Here is a 16,815-nt window from a genome sequence, read left to right as displayed (position 1 = left end):
CCCTCGACACCACTTTGAGAACCACTGGCCTATAACATAACCTTAATACAATGTGCTTGAAATAACTTCATGCAGCAACCGAGAGTGACTGCAGACTAACCATAGAACATTTTGTGTGTGATCACTAGGTTTATTCGCAAGCAGGGCCTGGATCGGCTGTTTTTCGAGTGTGACACCCACATGTGGAGGCTGGGTGATCGTAAAATTCCGGAAGGCATTTCTGTAGACGGTGGATCTGACTGGTTCCTGCTGAATCGCATGTTCGTCGAGTATGTCATCAACTCTCAGGATGACCTGGTCACCAGCATGAAGCGCTTCTACGCCTACACACTGCTGCCTGCTGAGGTAAATATGCACCGATGCACGGGCACATACATGCAGAGCTACTCGCCGCTGTCATGTTCATGTGATGAAGTATTTCTGTGCCTAATGTCATGTTCACCTGCCAAGTATGGCCTGAGTCTGACTCATACTGTATACTACACTTTTTTAAATAGTATGTATAGAGGTACCAAATTAAATCTTTGAAAGCCAATATGGAATCATAACACTAAGGATGTGAGAGAATTTTTTCTCTGATGGTATACCAGAATTAGCTTTTATTTAATGAGCTTATACACATTCTTTGTTTCACAGTCGAGTTTGTTTCACAGTCGAGTTTCACATTACCTCTTTCTCTCTCTCTTTTCTCCCTCTCTCTCTCTCCTTCTTTCTTTCTCTGTTTCTCTCTATTTCTCCCTCCATCCCCAGTCATTCTTTCACACAGTGCTGGAGAACAGTGCCCACTGTGAGAGCATGATGGACAACAACTTGCGCATCACCAACTGGAACAGGAAGCTGGGCTGTAAATGCCAGTATAAACACATAGTGGACTGGTGCGGATGCTCCCCTAATGACTTCAAGCCCGCCGACTTCCACCGCTTCCAGGTACATTCTATAATGGCACTGCAGGTGCTTGCAGACAAACAAATGGACACATTTGTGTGTGTGTGTGTGTGTGTGTGTGTGTGTGTGTGTGTGTGTGTGTGTGTGTGTGTGTGTGTGTGTGTGTGTGTGTGTGTGTGTGTGTGTGTGTGTGTGTGTGTGTGTGTGTGTGTGTGTGTGTGTGTGTGTGTGTGTGTGTGTGCGTGTGTATGCGTGTGGATGCGTGTGTGTGCGTGTGTGTGCGTGTGTGGGTTTGTAGGCACACATGATCAAACACACACCAGTATGCTGGAAGTGCAGGGTTTCACTTTGACTTGTCCTGTCCTCACATATTGCGCACATATTAGCACTGTACTGACCTCCTATTCAGTATGGTGTGAAGATAATGCCAATAGCAATAATTGCAAAGAGGAAAGATTACATTAAGGGTACAAGATTACATTACAGTAGTATCTTTTATTTAGTATCAAACTAAAATCTATTTAGCCTGGCTTGTAAGGGAGCGTATAGCTTGTTAAAATAAAAGTGGTGATAACATCGTAAAAACACGACCAATATTGTTGTCGACTGACCGTTACTGAACTCCTAAAAGAGTAAGCTAAAAAAAAAGGCTAAATATTCTGCCACAGTTAAATATCATGTCAAGTCATGTTCTTCCAGTATGCACTCTCTTTCTCATACAGTGCTTTACAGTATGTATACACACAATTAAAAATGATGGTGGTGACTTCATCTCTGTAAACGCCATGGTCTCTGCCAACCTTGAGCTAACCGCTGGTCCCTGGCGTCTTGCTGGGTCTGGTTGTCACCACTCATATATTGTACAGTAAGTGTAGTCCAATACTAAGTCCCTCTTAGAGCAAGACAGACCACAGTGTTAATAGGACATAACTAATAATTATTTCAGGGTGTTTGTCTCTGTTTAAATCTTTAAACAGATAAGACAATGTGTGTTTAGTTTACTATCCAGTGAGAGAGGGAATATAATTTAGTACAATGGAAGAGGATATAGCTAGGTAATTAGGTTTTGTACCTTTATTTATACAGGTGAATCCCATTGAGATGCAAGATCTCTTTTTAAAGGAGCCCTGTCCAAATTAGTAGCAATACAAAATGTTTCAACGTTTTGTATTGCCAAGTGGTTAAGGCGCGTACCACATAAGCGTTGATGCCTGACAGTGTGTCCCCGCCGGGTTCAATTCCCGAGCCTGGTGGCGGATTTGCTGCATGTCACTCCCCCTTTTCCTGTCTCTCTCCACTGTCCTATCAAAATAAAGGCGAAAAGTAAAAGAAAAAAGTACCTACATAAAATAATAACTCAAAATACACTAGTTATGAAAACAGTTGCAATTTCCAATAGAATTGGCTTCAAAACATTCACTAAATGATATTGTCGACAAAGAGAGGTTGTGTACAGTGATACACGTGGAAAGTCTCTCACAGAAAGGCGAGGTGAAAAAGTTCTGGTGCTTCCAGACCTCCACATTACGGACAAGACAAGCGACCTGAAAACATCGCACCCGCTATAAATGTGGTGTCTTTCAAAGTGAGATCTTTCATGCTTACCACGTTCAGAATTTCTCACTTAAGGAGTGGTGTCTCAGAATGAGAGTGTGACCATACTGAGTCCCCCAGCCCCACCCTCAGTCCTCAAGTGAGAAAAGGCTTTGTTGCCAGATTTATGCCTTTCTGCAGCTTGATTAACCCCCCTTCCCTTCATTTGCAGGAGGTAGTGTAGAGGTGTGCAATGTGCGGAATAGTGTCTGGAACTAAAACGCAACCGTTGTGTGTCTGCCAAAGGGTGTAGGTGGTGGTTTTCATGATGCACTGTCAACCACAACCACACAACTATGCATGTGGGATGGAGAGAGTGGGTGGTCGGAGGGGAGGGGAGGGGAGGGGAGGGGAGGGGTGGGTGACGAGGCCAGACAGTGTTACTAATGGAAAATCCCAAATGTCTGAATTAGATAAAGAAGGAAAAAAGATGGATGGATGGTGATGAGCAAGAGGTCACTATCAACAACATGAACCCTAGTGCCCCTTTTTGGGGCGAACATTTGTTGAAATGTTGAAGGTGACTCCAGTCAAATAAGTATATACGCCTTAAGTGATTAATATCATGTTCTCCCTTTCATCAGTCCATCATCTCACACACTTAATCGCACCACAAGAAAAAAACATCTGACGCGGATGCTTGAAATGTCTTGTCTTGCCGTACCCTCGCCCCCCACATTGTTTCATCAACACACATTGCGACATGGCATACTGGTTCCTCCCAGATCTCCCCTGAGACACCCCTCACATGTGAAATCTTAATCACAAACTCTGACTAGGAGGTGTCTCATGAGATGGCAGAGTTGTTATGTCACTGCTCAGAGAAAAAAATAATATTATATTGTATTTATTTAAACATTGTATAAATAGGTTCCCTCTGTGAATGAATGCATAATCTAAACTTCTAAGATTTTGGAAGGGGGTGCACCATGGCCCCGAATGCCCAACAGGCACTAGATACAGAGGCGTAATAAACATAACATAATACAGACATAGTATTAGCTCTGCCAGAGATAAAACGAGAACAGCTTTGATATAATACACACACTTTGTGCGGACATGCCACTGTGTCACGTAACCCAGCTAAACTGTTTCAGGGTACGCCTCCCTCTCTCTCTCTCTCTCTCTCTCTCTCTCAGTATCTCTCTCTCTCCCTATCGCTCTCTTCCACCCACACACATCACCACCACTTTGTTTCCCTGTCCTCTCAACGTGCCACCATTTTCTTAATCTTCTTTCTTTTCCCCCCTCTTTATCTCTCCTCTCCCTGCTGTGCTCGTCCTCTGCAGCAAACAGCTCGGCCCACCTTCTTTGCCAGGAAGTTTGAAGCCAGCGTCAACCAGGAGATAGTGAACCAGCTGGACTCCTACCTGTTTGGACCGTTCCCCCAGGGGACCCCGGGCCTCCAGGCCTACTGGGAGACAGTGTATGATGAACCAGATGGGGTGGCCAGTCTGTCAGACACACAGCTCACACACTACCACTCCTTCTCAAGGCTGGGCCTGGCCAGGGCTGCTGCCTCGCTGCAGGGAAACCCCAAGGACAATAGCTGCAGGTTAGATTTGTTTACATATTGTACTGGGGCTGGGCAATTAACCGGAAATTACATTTGTCTCCGCCAGGCCGAAGGCACGCACGCACACACGCACACACACACACACACACGCACGCACGCGTACGCACGCACACACGCACACACGCACACTCACACACAAACACACACAAACACACACACACACACACACACACACACACACACACACACACACACACACACACACACACACACACACACACACACACACACACACACACACGCACAAACACACACACACATACAAAATAAAATGACAGGGAGGTTGAATATCCCTCAGTGCAAGCTAAGTCAGTGCAAGCAAAAGCTGTCCCATATCCCTAGAGGTTCTACAGCAGCTGACCAGTCAGTGTAAGCTAAAGTGCCAGCGCACGCTGAACTGTCACTGCAAGCGCCCTTGCTGCTGCTAAAAGAGCTCACCATGCCAAACATGGACGGAACTCGCCAAACACAGTTGCTGCCGTTGGTTTTGTAAAATTCACGGGGGAGGAAACACTGGAGTTTATCCAGTGTTCATATGAACCGAAACACAGAGCAGACAACAGAGACCTTCGATGGTTACTAGAATACATGCTGCATAACGGCATCATGCTGGCCTTGTTTTCAGCCAACTCCCTCCACACGCTGTCTGTGAATCCCAGTAGGACTACCATTCAATTTGCTAAGGCGTTCCTCGTTGACAGTAATGTTAATCTATTTATTCAATTAACTACTTTAACCCTGGTGTCCCAACTTTTGGCATGTCGTTATAGGCGAAAACACAAATTAAACAAACAAATTAAATTTGAAAATCAAAAAGGTTTTGAAAATAGTAGATCTACAAGGTCACAAAACGCCACCATGTGACTGGGGGCTGCAACTTTCTCAGCGATTATTCTATTGATAATTTATTTATTTATCAACAAAACAATTAACCACTTAAAATCTATTTTATACTTCTCGTGTGACATAAATTATTCAAAGCTATTATACCATAGCCTGGTTCCAGACAAATCTGCCATTGCAAAAAAGACTTTGGCAGATTAGGTCTGGCCCCTCTCAGTAGAAATTGTATTTCTCTCCCTCCGAAGTTGTGAGGGACCAATCAGAGCCCAGTATGCAAATATGCGGTGGGTTTATCACCAGCGGCATTTTTTTAATTTTCCCCTCGGAAATGCAGGTTCCACACAGAGATTCCAGACTAATATCTACGCAGTGATATTAGTCTGGCCATGCCAGGCTAATTAGAACATGCCCAAACTAAGAATCAATTACTACTAATTGATTATTTGATAAAATTATTGATTATCAATTATTAGTCGATTAAGTCGACTAGTTCAATTAACCTATTACACCTATTACTCACGGTATACAGCTTCGGGCATAATGTATCAGCCCTCGCCTTCGGCTATCCACAACCACACAGGTGCAGTTCATTCATAATGACCTCACTTCTATTGATCTCACATTTACAGTATAAGCTGCTTACACTCAGGTTAGCATGAGTAACCCAAACCTACGAAAGGTTTTGTTTGTCAGCAATGAATTTCTCTCTGGTTGGCATCATATTTCAGTAGCACACATCATTGGGAACAATAGATAGCCCCAAAAAGCAGCTGGGAACTCTGGTTAATGCAGTGTGCTTTGTAACATAATATGTCATTTCAGTCAATTATACCGGCCTGCGGTGATCAGTCTATGTAGGTTACAGTGTTAGAAACGGTCCCTTGACGCCAATGTATTATTAGTGGGCTTTGTGTTACTTTGAAAATGCATGTGGCAAAGTTTAGAAGGGAAACCGCACTTTCTTCTCTGGTTCCATGCTTAATGTTGAGAAGGAATGTTTTTCTCAGCATTATTGTATTTTAGTAGGGTTGTGTCTTCAATAGCTGGTATTTTTGAATCTTGTATAACCAAGTACCGCTAGAATCTGTCTACTGTATTATTCACTGTATTTTTGTTTTAGTATGTGAGTCCCCAACTGTGGATTTATTCTGCTCAAGCGGGCTGAATCGCAAACATATAAATGTGCTGAAACCACATGTTTGGGAAGAGTGTCTATGATTACCTGCTGTTGCTGGGAGCCAATGTCACTTAAAATATGAGCTATTTCTTAACCTTTAAAATTGCCCATGCAGGGACGTTTTGCTGATGACATCCTCTTTTCCAACGATACCCTGATTTGCTCTCATTCATTTACATAGTTACTTTAAAATCTTGACACTCGTCTCTGGCCAAAATGTATCTAAATTTTTAAAATGCATACGCATCAGCATACAAAATATGTTTTAAAGGAGAAATCCGGTCATTTTAAGTGTTATGTTTGATGTGTGTCAAATCACTTACCAACGTATAAATGAAAATCGCGTTACTCCACAGAGCCCCCTATCAACCCCCACCGTTGGCATTATAGGAGGATATAGAATAGCCCAAATTCGCCTATTTTAACCAATGCAAAGTCTGTTTTTTTGCTTCTAGTACTCATTGTTGAGTCCCATGATAATGTAACAGGCGCTAAAACTCCCGACAAGCTAACGGCTAATAACAGAACGAGCTAATGCTGGTTGCTGGTTTCTCTCCCGACCTGGCAACCTGGGGCTGCCATGCAGAGAGATAAGCATCCCCAGCGTTAGCTCGTTTGTTATTAGCCGTTAGCTTGTCGGGAGTTTTAGCGCCTGTTACATTATCATGGGACTCAACAATGAGTACTAGAAGCAAAAAAACAGACTTTGCATTGGTTAAAATAGGCGAATTTGGGCTATTCTATATCCTCCTATAATGCCAACGGTGGGGGTTGATAGGGGGCTCTGTGGAGTAACGCGATTTTCATTTATACGTTGGTAAGTGATTTGACACACATCAAACATAACACTTAAAATGACCGGATTTCTCCTTTAAATGAAACTATTGAAATTATTGATTGTATTTTATTTTTTATTTTTGGTATATTTTGAAAGAGACATACATATGTTATTGAACTGTTCTGGGAATATGGGGTTTAGTGCAACCAAAGTCTCTTTCCACTGACACGGCTGAGAGTGTTGCTCAAAGGTACTTTGACGGTGGTTGGAGACTGGAGAGGACAAAACAGCGTGTGGTGCTTTAAATTCCCCAGTCATCTTGTTGCTGCGGTGTGCAGTGGTGGAAGAAGTGCTCAAATGTGTTACTCAAGTAAAAGTAGCAATACCATAATTTAGAAATACTCCTTTTAACAAAGTAAAAGTACTTACTTAGTAATTATGCCGAATGTCCCATTTCACAAATGAATGTCTTCTAAATCTTTCAAAAGTAGAGCTCTACAAGCTCACAACATGTAGATAAGTACAAAATAGGGCCTAAATGGTTAATGAATGTGTCAAATAATCTGTCAAATAATTGTAGTGGAGGCCTCTGAGATGTAGCGGAGCATAAAGTATCAAAAAATGAAAATACTCAAGGAAAGCAAAAGTAGGCTACTGGAAACGTTCTACTTAATCACAGCACTTGAGTAAATGTACTTAGTTACTTCCCACCGCTGGCAGCGTGTGCCTTTTGAGTTGGTAGTAGCTCCACGTAAGCAGAGCTCCAGTAGAGCAGAATGTCCAGTCAGTGCCAGCGCTCCCCTGCTGCATTGTGGGTGTTCTACAAAGCCCTGTGGGTAGAGCTGAGTGGAGAGAGGAAACATGTTTCCGTCTGTCAAACCTCAAAACCACTCCTTCTATCAGCTACAGCTGTTTCTACTCCTGTACTCCATCTGGTAAAGAGCGAAAGAGCAAGGAGAATGAAGGTTGTAGATGTCTAAATGTAAATGTAGGCAGATAGATAGATAGATAGATAGATAGATAGATAGATAGATAGATAGATAGATAGATAGATAGATAGATAGATAGATAGATAGATAGATAGATACTTTCCTGTATAGTTGCCCTACATCAAGCAAAGGGAGATCACTACAGTAGGCATGTGTTTCCTCATGCATTTACATGTGTGCACACAAGTATACATGTACACATTTATGCATATTTATGTGTGCATGCATGTAGAATTGAATTACACCTCTGAAAGATGGGTGGGGCCGCCACCGTGAGCAGGGCTGATTGGAGTCTCACAGCATCTTGACATGCATGGCTCCAGGGGGGGTGGGGGTCTGAAAGGAGCTTCTGTATACAGCCTAAGCTTCAATCCTCAGCCTCTACCTCTAATACTGGCAGTCCCTTGTCCTCTGGGACCAGCAGTGCAGTGGAGAAGGTGGGCTGAAGCAAAGGTACAGAATGGAGAGGAGATAGAAAGAGGAAGAGAAAATGGCATAAGGTACGGAAAGAAAGTGTGGAGTGCTATCCTTGCGGGTGTAAATATTTGCTGTTCTACTTGTCAGGCTAGCATTTGCCAGGACAGGGTTGACTCGTAGTCCTCAGCAGGAATAATGATGAGATGGTGGGCACCGGTGTGCAGGGAGGCTAGATGTGTGGCACGCGCATGCATGCACTCGCGTGGTTATGTGTGCACACGCAGTGTTTGTGTACATACATTCATACATGCATACATGCATGTACCACCATCCACCCATGTATGCATTCTTGCATATGTGTGCACGTCATAAGAGAGGTAGAGGATGACTAAACTGGGAGAGAAGGAGGGATGGATGGAGAACAGATGGAGAGGGCAGCTGTGCTCGCTACCATTTCCGTTTCCCAGAAGTTGCCTGCCCCGAGGGCCAGCCATCCTTCAGTGCACAACAGCACACAAACAAAACAGACTTCTACACAACAGACTTATTCAAAAGTGAGACCCTGCACTTGCCTCTTGCTAACTGCATGACCCAATTCAACTTAGTTCATAATGTTTGTTATAACGTGTGTGTGTGCGTGCGTGCGTCGCGTGCACCGCATGCATGCGTGTGTGCGTGCGTGCGCGCGTGCAATGTACATTGACTATTTTCGGCACGTACAACCATGAAGTACAAATCGGGCTTAACTTGAAGCCCCCCATTACTTAGCAGACCACTGTGGTCTGGGCTCTCTCTTTGTTTCATCAACAGTACACATCGCTTCACATCGAGTCGGAACACATATCCAACCAACCAACACATGCTTCATAAGGTCATTGAATTAATGTCCACCTTGTCGCACAATCATGGAACACATCAACCACAAAGTAACCTTCAATGTGAGCATCCATTAGCATCAAGTCACATTAGCATTCTCAAAGCCAGTCCCATCCGGTCGCCATCCAGATCTAGATATTCCTCTCCTCTTACACGGTTGCCCTTTAAAAAACAGCACAGCGGGCAGGTTGGTACGTATCAGGTTTGCTAATGGACTCCTCTCTCTCTCTCTTTCTCTCCTCTGAATGCTCTGTGGGTTGCCAGGTATTTCCCCATGGGCCACCCAGTGTCAGTCCATCTCTACTTCCAGTCCGACCAGTTCCAGGGTTACCTGGTCAAGCACCATGCCACCAACCTGGCAACGAGCAAGCTGGAAACCTTGGAGACCTGGGTGTCGCCCAGGAAGAACTTCAAGATCACGACCCCTCCCAGCAGCACATTCAGCCGCCTGCAGTTTGCCGAGGTGAGTCAGCACATCGCCATGTGTTGTTCGGCTGACTTTTATGTATCATTTACGTTTGCTGTTTAAGCTGCTGATTTGGCATGAGTCAATCATTCAATCACTCACAGCGCGGCGAGTGAGCGCAATTAGAATCATAAGCACCGCACAGGGAAAACACAGCTCTGTAGAACATAATTAGAGGTGAGGAATTCAACTCATTGCCATGGTGACCTTATATTCATTGCTATGGCGACCTTGCTGAGACTCGTTGCGACTCGACTTTAGGCAATTAAACGTGGGCCTGTAATGGCCTTGTAAAATGTAAATTGATTGAATTCATCAGCGCTTATGTGGATGAGCGCCTTGTGTGCTGCTTATTTGTTGTTTCCTAATGGAACGTCTTCTCACCTTCACACTGGAATGCTTCCCTTGATTGTCTTGTTATGTTAATCTGTATTTCTGTTCACCACAACCCCTCTTTAGGATACAATAGCCTGGCTTAAGATGTGACAGCCAGCACATCTTTTTTTTAGAAAGGGACAACATTAGCTGTATGAATGCAAAATGACCGTTTTCTTTTCTGCGTTTTTTCACGCATCACTTGTCCATTCTTATCAAGCAGAAAAGCTATTGACATGTCCAGGCTGCACAAATGAATTTGTTCATTTCACCTCCGTGGCTCAATCTTGTAAATCTGAGGCTTTTGTGAAAAATTGACCTTTAAAGTGGCTGTAAAGCAGTAATAATATGTAACGATTATGTATTCTCAGTTTGTCACACCACAGAATAATGTGTTATTAACCAACCAGCCACATTTTAATGACAAAATAAATTGCCATATTTTGAAAATTAAGTTTCATTAGGCAAAGACACAATTAGGCTTCTTTCTGTCTGTTCTCTCTGACTTGGACGCTGGGGGCGTGTCCGCTGAGGCTTGCTATATTTGCTTATTTCCCAGAATGCACACAGGAAATGTGGAGTTGTTTACAGTTGTTTGAATATCAGAATGCGTAAGGGGATTACAGTATGTTATGGGACTTTATGTGTAGTGTTTTGTCATGGTGTTCATTTGGCGATTTGTGTTGTGTTTTTTTTGTAACACCTTTAGTTGCATTAACAGTCATTGCCTTTTAGTTTTAACTACTCCCTCTGCCTTTTCTCTTTGATGTTGAGTCACTTCGTGTGGTTGTGCTTTGCAAGCGTCTTGTGAGATTGTAGATTTACTTTTTTTGTTGCGAGACAGTGTAAATACAATGGAGTATAAAACTGAGCTGAAGGGCCTCGACAGGCAGTCGTTGCAATGCTGAATAAACAAAGACGGCAGCCACTATGTAACTCACGTCCCTGTATTTCCTATTCCGGTTCCAGTTCCAAAGCCCCCCGCACCCCCACCACCCCACTCATTCGTGTGCCCGACCCCTCCACCTCGCCCACAACACATTGGATAGTGCCGTCAACTCAAAACAAGGCACCTGCACAGCCAAAACACACACACACACACACACACACACACACACACACACACACAGAAAGAAGGAAACACGTAAAAGGATTCATAGGACAGAAACACTACATCACAAGTATCTCTGGTTCTGTGTATTATTAGGGGCGGAGCTGAAATCATCACTTGCACTGTATCACTTGCATATTACAGTAGGACCATGGTGCATCATCAGGCATGATTTCAACCTGGCCCATAAAATCATAACTCAGATATGATTACAAAAATGTTTTAAAAAAAGTGGTCTTACTAACAATTTAGTTAAACATAGTTCCCAAACTGTTTACATGTTTTCAGCCATGACTATTTAACCTTTATAATGCGTCTAGAAATCTTTACAGCCGGGGCACCCGCTGGCCTAGCGGTCCAGGCGCATACCATATATGCTGGTAATCCAGCTTGACAGCGTGTCTCCCATAGAGTTAAAGACGGGGTGCCGGGATTTTCTCCCCCCCTAAAACATAATCATCAGGTATCATGGTTATACTAGGAGGAAGATTTTTTTCAAAAAAGTGTACAGAAAGTGTTAAAATTATGTTTTATGTGGACACGCCTAGTTCATTAAGTATACCTGGTTCTCACCTTAGCACCTCCTCCACCACCTTAGCACCACCCACCTGTCCTAGTCCCTGCTCCTCCTCATGCCCACACCTGTTGTGTTATGATAATGAGGGGGAGGGTATAATTTTACTGTGTCATTAAAGTGCTGTTTTTCTATTGGCACGTTTGACCCTCAAGGTTTTTGCCTCCAGGAAAAAACTCAAAATAGTCAGAGAAGACATAAAACACCATAAAAACACCACCAGGGGGCTTAATGAAGTTCTATCAACCTCATAGACACATGAAAAACAGAAAAAGTGCAAAACCATGGCACCACCTCTTTAAAAATAAAGGCATAAACCGCATATCCCCTCCCATCCACTTGCATTGAATTCTCACCCAGCGCATGAAGCGAATTCATCCCTTCTTCCGGGTTGGAAATGTGATGGGCGAGGCCTATTTGGGGCTTCTGCGCGTCACTTCTGTGAAGTGTGCAGCCCTGTGCGCAAGCTCGTGCACAAGCTTGTGCGCAAGCTCGTGCACAAGCTTGTGCGCAAGCTCGTGAGTCGAGCCCATTGGTCAAAACCGTTTTCGCTCGTTCATGTACAGTGGCCCCAGCTGCAGTACCTATGAATGGCCAGCATGTCCAATGCGCTTCAATGCAACCACTGGGTTCTTGGGGCTTGGTGTATCCCCCATAGAGGTATAATATAACTAGAGGGCGGATTGCCCCGCCCCCAGCTATTCATTTCAATGAAAGTGCTCTGTGGCGTTGTGAAGCACCCGGAAGCCTGCCTGAAGTAGAATTATTGAGAAGTTTTTGAGACGTTTCGAGCAGCCATAGAGTTATGAGCATGCGCACTGGTGTCCTTTTTACGTCCTACGCCACAACCTACCTCCATGAACGAGCCTGTGTTTATATTTATATTTATTAAATACACTCGAGATGCAATTTATATGCAAATGCATATGTATTTATGTATAATATGTTTACATATTTATATTATTAGCGGCGCTAGCCGCTCTATACCTTTAGGTATAGAGCGGATCCTGCTCTATACCTGACTTTGTCCGTGTTCACCGTCAACGCTCTGATTGGTCAGACCCGTCAACGCTCTGATTGGTCAGACCCGTCAACGCTCTGATTTGTCAGACCCGTCAACGCTCTGATTGGTCAGACCCGTCAACGCTCTGATTGGTCAGACCCGTCAACAAAGTGATTGGTCAAGCTTCACGTGACACATGGCTATAAACACATTATAAACACATATCGATGACAAAATGTATCAAAGGCGCCGCTACCTTCACACAGGGTGTGATTTTATTATATATATTTGTATATATAAATATCTCAGTATTTTTTGCTCGTGCATGTATTTCGCCCCGCCTGCAGTTCCAGCTTTGGCCACTGGGGTGGCAGCTTCAACGTTTCTCAGCAACTCTGAGGGCCTGGTCTCCCCCCATCTCTCTCCCCATTTCCTGTCAGCTTACTGTCCAATCAATAAAGGCATAAAAAGCCCCCAAAAATATATTTAAAAAAAAAAAAAAGTCTTTACAGCCTCACTCTGTCAACTCACATTTGTAGGCTAGACAAGGAAAGAGAGAAGTGATCTGAATTCTGACCGTGATATGGTGCTCAGCCTAGAAGTGCAGTTTCTGTCTAGGTAATGTGCTGCGCCTGCCAGTCAAATTGCTAGAAATAAGCTGAACAAGACAGAAGCTGCTCAGCACATGTGATATATATTATAGTGGATTGCACACAGTGAAATCCTCAATACTAATTCAACTCTGTGGGTCATAATTTGGAGCAGGTGCAGTAAATGGCTGAATTAACAATTTCCGGAGGCGAAGTGGCGTGTTTTTTTCTGCCTGTGTGATTGGTATTTTGGGGACTCTACATGCACCGGTGTGGGAGGAAAGATGCAGTAGGAAGTGTGCCGTTTGCAAATCAGCAATTTTGGGGTCCGCAGTCCACCGCCCGCATGCTTGGACCAGGTCTACTGGCTTAGGGAGTCACTCACTCGTCCATTGCTATTTTTGTCACACTTTAGTTGGCCGAGGTACACCCAGGAAGATGTGTCCAAAATCACACAAACAAAAAGTATGTTATACATGTCTGTTTCACTTTGGCATTAATCCCTCAAGCTGGGAAGTATATTTTAGGATACTTTCATGCATTCTAACCCACACATGACAATGGATAAATTTGTGCGTCATGACATGCAGAGAATATTGAAGGCATAATATCCATATCAGTTTCTCCTTCATAAAAGGCATACTGATTGTCAGCTAGATAGATTGTATTCTTGACTCATCACTGAACCATTTCTTAAGGTTGTTTACAACAGGGAGCAGACACGTAGCCTAGATGGAGAGGTCTGCTGATCTTTGCTTTTCATAGTCCGTGATTGTACTGTACTAGTGGAAGCATACTCAGAGTGAACCAGACCCATTTTATAGACCAGTAGTTCTCAAACTGGGGTCCGGGGACCCCCAGGGGTCCTTGACAGGGTTCCAGGGGGTCCAAGCAAAATGTGTTAATACAGCATAAAATCGGTTTAACCACTTTAACCACGGTTTACCCTATTTTATACTTGGCTATTAAAAAATAGCATACAGTATCTACAAGCTCACAACACATTGTGTGTGACACGTTGTGAGCTTGTAGACTTGCTATTTTTGAAAAATGACAAAGAATCTTAACAAAATAACAACATAACAACAATTTAACAACATGAATCTTCGCTTATGGGGTCTCTACAAAACCCTTATGGGGGTCTGCGGCCAAATACATATCAATTTAGGGGTCCTAGACATTTCTTGTGGATAGGTCACATGGACAGCTAAGCACGGAGCCACAGACACAAAAAAACAACTTCTGCGTAGACCTCCTACAGGCAGATGTCTGCTCAGGGTCCTCTGTATGCAGAGCTGGTTTCAGACTATACAGACCCCGGGGATTTAACCAGGTTTAAGATTGCCCATTCACCTCCCGACATTAAGCACATATTTGTTTAGTGCCAATTGCCTACTACTGAATTTTGCCACTGAACTTCCCTACAGGGATTCAAGGGTCAAAATTAATTACTTGCCAACCTTGGAGAAATAAAAAATGTTCTTGTTAGCACTGCTGCTCAACTCAAAAAGTTAGGAGCGCACTCGAGTGGCGCAGTGGTAAAGTGTCTGCCCACCTTGCTCGGAGGTTGTGGGTTCCAATCCACGTGGCGCTTCCGGCTTTGTGGAGCGCCTATACGAACACAATTGGCCTGTGTTTTGAGGGAGGGAAGCCAGGATTTAAAATATGGTCTCCTGACTCTCTGTCCCTTTTACATCCATCTCTTCACTGAGACAGAGGCATCAAGCGTCTCCAGAGGATGACCCGCTACACTCCAATCACATCTTCAATATAATTGGAATTTCTAAGTTATAGATTAATTGCAATGTAATAGTATCCTAAAGAAATAAATAAATGTCCACAATTGTATTTCCACAACGCAATGTAGGCAATAATAGAATGAAGGGTGCTCCTTGCAAACATAAAGCATAGAATAAACAGCAAGATGAGAAGAGAGGATGAAGGGATAATAAACGGCAGACTGCAACCAGTGCTTAGTGGACGGTATACACACAACGTTACATTTGTATTGCATTGCGTATACTCACTTCTAATGTGCCCATCAATCAGGTTGAGTGTTGAGTGCATAAATATACTTTTTTCAGTAAGCTACTTATTGATTCTGTATTTGAAACTGTTTCAATGCTCATTTGTTTCTCTAGACCAGACGTGCGTTCTCTATGACTAGAGGAAAAATTACACGCACAACGCGAGCACACACACACACACACACAGTGGCGGGAGAGGCGCTGAAACTGAAAGTGCGCTACACAGCGCATTTATAACATGTTAATAAACAATTTTATCTTGAAATAAATTCTTGTGCACGCTGCCAGGTCATCGAAGTACCTCAATCCTTTCTCCCCCACGTTTTATATTTTTTTAAATATTTAACTTCATGGCGGTTGATTGGATTGAGCTGAAACCTTGAGTCATACTTCATAGATAAGTCATGAGTAGACTCTTGACACTTGAAGTCTAAGATCCACATGGGAGCCACACCATTATTAGACCAAGTCTTGTTATAAATTCTTTAAAATGGACCATTTCAGAACCCCAAAACTAAGATGTTGTGGCCGACCTACATACCAGCTTGCCTAAAATGTAATTGGACCATAACAGTGAATGAAACGAGCCAAAACAATCTCAATAATGTTTATTGGACAACACTGCGTTTTACATTTGCTCCCAAGATATCATCTCTTAGCGGTCTGTTTGTGGTGCTGTAGATTTGTTGCTTGTTGTCGAAATTACGTTTCTGAGGCGTTTCTTCCATGACACTGTGAACATTCCCAGGACACTGTTGCACTGAGCAAAGTGCTCTGCTCTTAAAGGTAATAAAAAGCAATGTTTTGGTTGGTCATGTTGGACCAATCTCAACACTTAAGGCCTTTGCAGACAGGGTGCGATTAGTCAATCAGTTTCTACCGAATGCGAAAATACGCACAAATCGAACTGGGTTTGTTTTAAACAAACCCAGTTCGATTTGTTGCCGCAGCCACTTGCCGCACGGCAAATTCGGAGCCGGTGTGCATGAGGTCATAGAGAACCATGTGTTCATTTAAAAAATGATATTGTCCGTTTTTTCCATGCGAAGAATCGCACCCTGTCTGCAGAGGCCTTTAGTCTGCCCTTCTCCAGTCTGGAAAATACCAAACGTCTTGTCATCACGCACCTCCCGCCACGCCGTTGACTGTGATTCACACCGGTGTGCCTGTTTTCCATGATCACCTATGAGTTTACTGTGTATGCTGTCTTACAGGCAGACAGAAGAACAACATGATTAAGTCCAAATTACTCTACATACCACTGCATAAGTATATTGATGAGCAGATTTGACATTGAGTTTTATTCAGATAAGTTAGATAAGTCTTAGGGGATGTTTGAGACGCACACACTTTTATCTTTATTTCAATGGATGTGCCTCTTTTTTCTCTTTTGTGACTCATTCAGCCTTAAGGTTCTTTAGAAATAGGATTTTTACAGGAGCTCAGGATTCAAGGCTGTTTAATCTTAAAGTGCTGCAGGATTCAGAGTCAGTGTGCTGCATAAGTGGCAGACTGTAGACAGACAGGGTTACCAC

At 43.4% G+C, this 16,815-nt stretch overlaps 1 protein-coding gene across 1 annotated transcript in view; it reads left to right on the top strand.

Moving 5' to 3' along the window:
• xylt1 (xylosyltransferase I) overlaps positions 1-16,815 on the top strand; it is an 84,564-nt gene that overhangs the window by 54,668 nt on the left and 13,081 nt on the right. The window contains exons 6-9 of the mRNA XM_084078540.1: positions 129-345; positions 751-927; positions 3,768-4,033; positions 9,399-9,597. Of these exons, the coding sequence (XP_083934666.1) occupies positions 129-345; positions 751-927; positions 3,768-4,033; positions 9,399-9,597 (859 nt within the window). The remainder of the gene's footprint in view (positions 1-128; positions 346-750; positions 928-3,767; positions 4,034-9,398; positions 9,598-16,815) is intronic.

This window comes from Gymnoscopelus microlampas, assembly GCF_963454915.1.
Source record: "Gymnoscopelus microlampas genome assembly, chromosome: 2".
NCBI lineage: Eukaryota > Metazoa > Chordata > Actinopteri > Myctophiformes > Myctophidae > Gymnoscopelus > Gymnoscopelus microlampas.
This window is presented reverse-complemented; position numbering and strand designations above follow the sequence as displayed.